Source organism: Pristiophorus japonicus, unplaced genomic scaffold (genome assembly GCF_044704955.1).
Source record: "Pristiophorus japonicus isolate sPriJap1 unplaced genomic scaffold, sPriJap1.hap1 HAP1_SCAFFOLD_160, whole genome shotgun sequence".
NCBI classification, from domain to species: domain Eukaryota; kingdom Metazoa; phylum Chordata; class Chondrichthyes; family Pristiophoridae; genus Pristiophorus; species Pristiophorus japonicus.
The window spans coordinates 348413-353298 of record NW_027251278.1 but is presented as its reverse complement, the minus strand read 5'-3'; the positions used below and the strand labels follow the sequence as shown (position 1 = coordinate 353298).

Here is a 4886-nt window from a genome sequence, read left to right as displayed (position 1 = left end):
AGGGGGAAGAGAGGGGTGGGGAAGAGAGGGGTGGGGGAAGAGAGGGGTGGGGGAAGAGAGGGGTGGGGGAAGAGAGGGGTGGGGGAAGAGAGGGGTGGGGGAAGAGAGGGGTGGGGGAAGAGAGGGGTGGGGGAAGAGAGGGGTGGGGGAAGAGAGGGGTGGGGGAAGAGAGGGGTGGGGGAAGAGAGGGGTGGGGGAAGAGAGGGGTGGGGGAAGAGAGGGGTGGGGGAAGAGAGGGGTGGGGGAAGAGAGGGGTGGGGGAAGAGAGGGGTGGGGGAAGAGAGGGGTGGGGGGAAGAGAGAGAGAGAGAGAGCGAGAGAGAGCGAGAGAGATGGATATGAATAAAATGGGCGCGCCCCGGATTTGATTTTTTTGTTGACCGAGGATTGGATTGCTGAGAATGCTTACCTGGAAATGGAAGATTCCGGCATAGCCTGGGCCGAAGGACTGTCCGTTGGGAACAACTCGGCTCAGGATCTCTTCATTGAGGGTCAGAGAGGCAATGGCAGCCAGGAGCCAGCAGTCGCCTGGAACACACAATCCCCACACATCACACTCGCTCTTCCAGTGTCAGCGGCATTCGAAATAAAGTCAATGAGTTGACGGCACAAATCATTACAAATGGGTATGATTTGGTGGCCATTACAGAAACGTGGTTGCAGGGTGGCCAAGACTGGGAATTAAACATACAGGGGTATCTGACAATTCGGAAAGATAGACAAGAAGGGAAAGGAGGTGGGGTAGCTCTGTTAATAAAGGATGATATCAGGGCAGTTGTGAGAGACGATATTGGCTCTAATGAACAAAATGTTGAATCATTGTGGGTGGAGATTAGAGATAGTAAGGGGAAAAACTCACTGGTGGGTGTAGTTTATAGGCCCCCAAATAATAACTTCACGGTGGGGCGGGCAATAATCAAGGGAATAATGGAGGCATGTGAAAAAGGAACGGCAGTAATCATGGGGGATTTTAACCTACATATCGATTGGTCAAATCAAATCGCCCGGGGTAGCCTGGAGGAGGAATTCATAGAATGCATACGGGATTGTTTCTTAGAACAGTATGTTACAGAACCTACAAGGGAGCAAGCTATCTTAGATCTGGTCCTGTGTAATGAGACAGGAATAATAAACGATCTCCCAGTAAAAGATCCTCTCGGAATGAGTGATCACAGTATGGTTGAATTTGTAATACAGATTGAGGGTGAGGAAGTAGTGTCTTAAACGAGCGTACTATGCTTAAACAAAGGGGACTACAGTGGGATGAGGGCAGAGTTGGCTAAAGTAGACTGGAAACACAGACTAAACGGTGGCACAATTGAGGAACAGTGGAGGACTTTTAAGGAGCTCTTTCATAGTGCTCAACAAAAATATATTCCAGTGAAAAAGAAGGGCGGTAAGAGAAGGGATAACCAGCCGTGGATAACCAAGGAAATAAAGGAGAGTATCAAATTAAAGACCAATGCGTATAAGGTGGCCAAGGTTAGTGGGAAAATAGAAGATTGGGAAAATTTTAAACAACAGCAAAGAATGACTAAGAAATCAATAAAGAAAGGAAAGATAGATTACGAAGGTAAACTTGCGCAAAACATAAAAACAGATAGTAAAAGCTTTTACAGATAGATAAAACGGAAAAGAGTGACTAAAGTAAATGTTGGTCCCTTAGAAGATGAGAAGGGGGATTTAATAATGGGAAATGTGGAAATGGCTGAGACCTTAAACAATTATTTTGCTTCAGTCTTCACAGTGGAAGACACAGAAACCATGCCAAAAATTGCTGGTCACAGGAATGTGGGAAGGGAGGACCTTGAGACAATCACTATCACTAGGGAGGTAGTGCTGGACAGGCTAATGGGACTCAAGGTAGACAAGTCCCCTGGTCCTGATGAAATGCATCCCAGGGTATTAAAAGAGATGGCGGAAGTTATAGCAGATGCATTCGTTATAATCTACCAAAATTCTCTGGACTCTGGGGAGGTACCAGCGGATTGGAAAGCAGCTAATGTAACGCCTCTGTTTAAAAAAGGGGCAGACACAAGGCAGGTAACTATAGGCCGGTTAGTTTAACATCTGTAGTGGGGAAAATGCTTGAAACTATCATTAAGGAAGAAATAGCGGGACATCTGGATAGGAATAGTGCAATCAAGCAGACGCAGCATGGATTCATGAAGGGGAAATCATGTTTAACTAATTTACTGGAATTCTTTGAGGATATAACGAGCATGGTGGATAGAGGTGTACCGATGGATGTGGTGTATTTAGATTTCCAAAAGGCATTCGATAAGATGCCACACAAAAGGTTACTGCAGAAGATAGAGGTACGCGGAGTCAGAGGAAATGTATTAGCATGGATCGAGAATTGGCTGGCTAACAGAAAGCAGAGAGTCGGGATAAATGGGTCCTTTTCTGGTTGGAAATCGGTGGTTAGTGGTGTGCCACAGGGATCAGTGCTGGGACCACAACTGTTTACAATATACACAGATGACCTGGAAGAGGGGACAGAGTGTAGTGTAACAAAATTTACAGATGACACAAAGATTAGTGGGAAAGCAGGTTATGTAGAGGACACAGAGAGGCTGCAAAGAGATTTAGATAGGTTAAGCAAATGGGCTAAGGTTTGGCAGATGGAATACAATGTCAGAAAGTGTGAGGTCATCCACCTTGGAAAAAAAAGGAATATTATTTGAATGGGGAGAAATTACAATATGCTGCGGTGCAGAGGGACCTGGGGGTCCTTGTGCATGAATCCCAAAAAGTTAGTTTGCAGGTGCAGCAGGTAATCAGGAAGGCGAATGGAATGTTGGCCTTCATTGCGAGAGGGATGGAGTACAAAAGCAGGGAGGTCCTGCTGCAACTGTACAGGGTATTGGTGAGGCCGCACCTGGAGTACTGCGTGCAGTTTTGGTCACCTTACTTAAGGAAGGATATACTGGCTTTGGAGGGGGTACAGAGGCGATTCACTCGGCTGATTCCGGAGATGAGGGGGTTACCTTATGATGATAGATTGAGTAGACTGGGTCTTTACTCGTTGGAGTTCAGAAGGATGAGGAGTAATCTTATAGAAACATTTAAAATAATGAAAGGGATAGACAAGATCGAGGCAGAGAGGTTGTTTCCACTGGTCGGGGAGACTAGAACTAGGGGGCACAGCCTCAAAATACGGGGGAGCCAATTTAAAACCGAGTTGAGAAGGAATTTCTTCTCCCAGAGGGTTGTGAATCTGTGGAATTCTCTGCCCAAGGAAGCAGTTGAGGCTAGCTCATTGAATGTATTCAAATCACAGATAGATAGATTTTTAACCAATAAGGGAATTAAGGGTTACGGGGAGAGGGCGGGTAAGTGGAGCTGAGTCCACGGCCAGATCAGCCATGATCTTGTTGAATGGCGGGGCAGGCTCGAGGGGCTAGATGGCCGACTCCTGTTCCTAATTCTTATGTTCTTATGTTCTTCAATTCAATCCACAAGTGTTGGGCAATGTGAGCAGCACCGGACATGGAGTCGAACAGAATTACGTTTCTGGCTCACCACAGCAGTTTGAGACAATGGGATTCACGCTCACCTTATAAGAACATAAGAAATAGGAGCAGGAGTTGGCCATGCGGCCCCTCGAGCCTGCTCCGACATTTAACACGATCATGGCTGATCTGATCATGGACTCGGGTCCACTTCCCTGCCCGCTCCTCATAACCCCTTATCGTTTAAGAAACTGTCTATTTCTGTCTTAAATTTATTCAATGTCCCAGCCTCCACAGCTCTCGGGCAGAGAATTCCACAAATCCACGACCCACTGAGAGAAGAAATTTCTCCTTATCTCAGTTTTAAATGGGGGGCCCCTTATTCTAAGATTATGCCTCTAGTTCTAGTCTCATCCATTTTCGGGACCTTACAGACCTTTCATTTACTGAGCACAGCAAGGGTCTGAACTGAATAAATCAGAGTGATGACACAGGTAAAAACACCAAAGACATGAGATAGCAGAGTTAGATACAGAGTAAAGCTCCCTCTGCACTGCCCCATCAAACACTCCCGGGGCAGGAACAGGGGGTTAGATACAGAGTAAAGCTCCCTCTACACTGTCCCATCAAACACTCCCAGGGCAGGTACAGGGGGTTAGATACAGAGTAAAGCTCCCTCTACACTGTCCCATCAAACACTCCCAGGGCAGGTACAGCATGGCGTTAGATACAGAGTAAAGCTCCCTCTACACTGTCCCATCAAACACTCCCAGGGCAGGTACAGGGGGTTGGATACAGAGTAAAACTCCCTCTACACTGTCCCATCAAACACTCCCAGGGCAGGTACAGCATGGCGTTAGATACAGAGTAAAACTCCCTCTACACTGTCCCATCAAACATTCCCAGGGTAGGTACAGGGGGTTGGATACAGAGTAAAACTCCCTCTACACTGTCCCATCAAACACTCCCAGGGCAGGTACAGCACAGGGTTAGATACAGAGTAAAGCTCCCTCTACACTGTCCCATCAAACACTCCCAGGGCAGGTACAGTGGGTTAGATACAGAGTAAAGCTCCCTCGACACTGTCCCATCAAACACTCCCAGGGCAGGTACAGTGGGTTAGATACAGAGTAAAACTCCCTCTACACTGTCCCATCAAACATTCCCAGGGTAGGTACAGGGGGTTGGATACAGAGTAAAGCTCCCTCTACACTGTCCCATCAAACACTCCCAGGGTAGATACAGGGGGTTAGATACAGAGTAAAGCTCCCTCTACACTGTCCCATCAAACACTCCCAGGGTAGATACAGGGGGTTAGATACAGAGTAAAGCTCCCTCTACACTGTCCCATCAAACACTCCCAGGGTAGATACAGGGGGTTAGATACAGAGTAAAGCTCCCTCTACACTGTCCCATCAAACACTCCCAGGGC

The 4886-nt window shown here is 47.2% G+C and overlaps 1 protein-coding gene across 1 annotated transcript in view; it reads right to left on the bottom strand.

Moving 5' to 3' along the window:
* Nucleotides 1-378: 378 nt before the first annotated feature.
* Nucleotides 379-4886, bottom strand: part of LOC139243074 (calpain-2 catalytic subunit-like) — a gene marked incomplete at its 3' end in the record, with an annotated part of 29423 nt that continues 24915 nt past the window's right edge. Inside the window, exon 3 of the mRNA XM_070870668.1 lies at nucleotides 379-527. Within this exon, the coding sequence (XP_070726769.1) occupies nucleotides 379-527 (149 nt within the window). The remainder of the gene's footprint in view (nucleotides 528-4886) is intronic.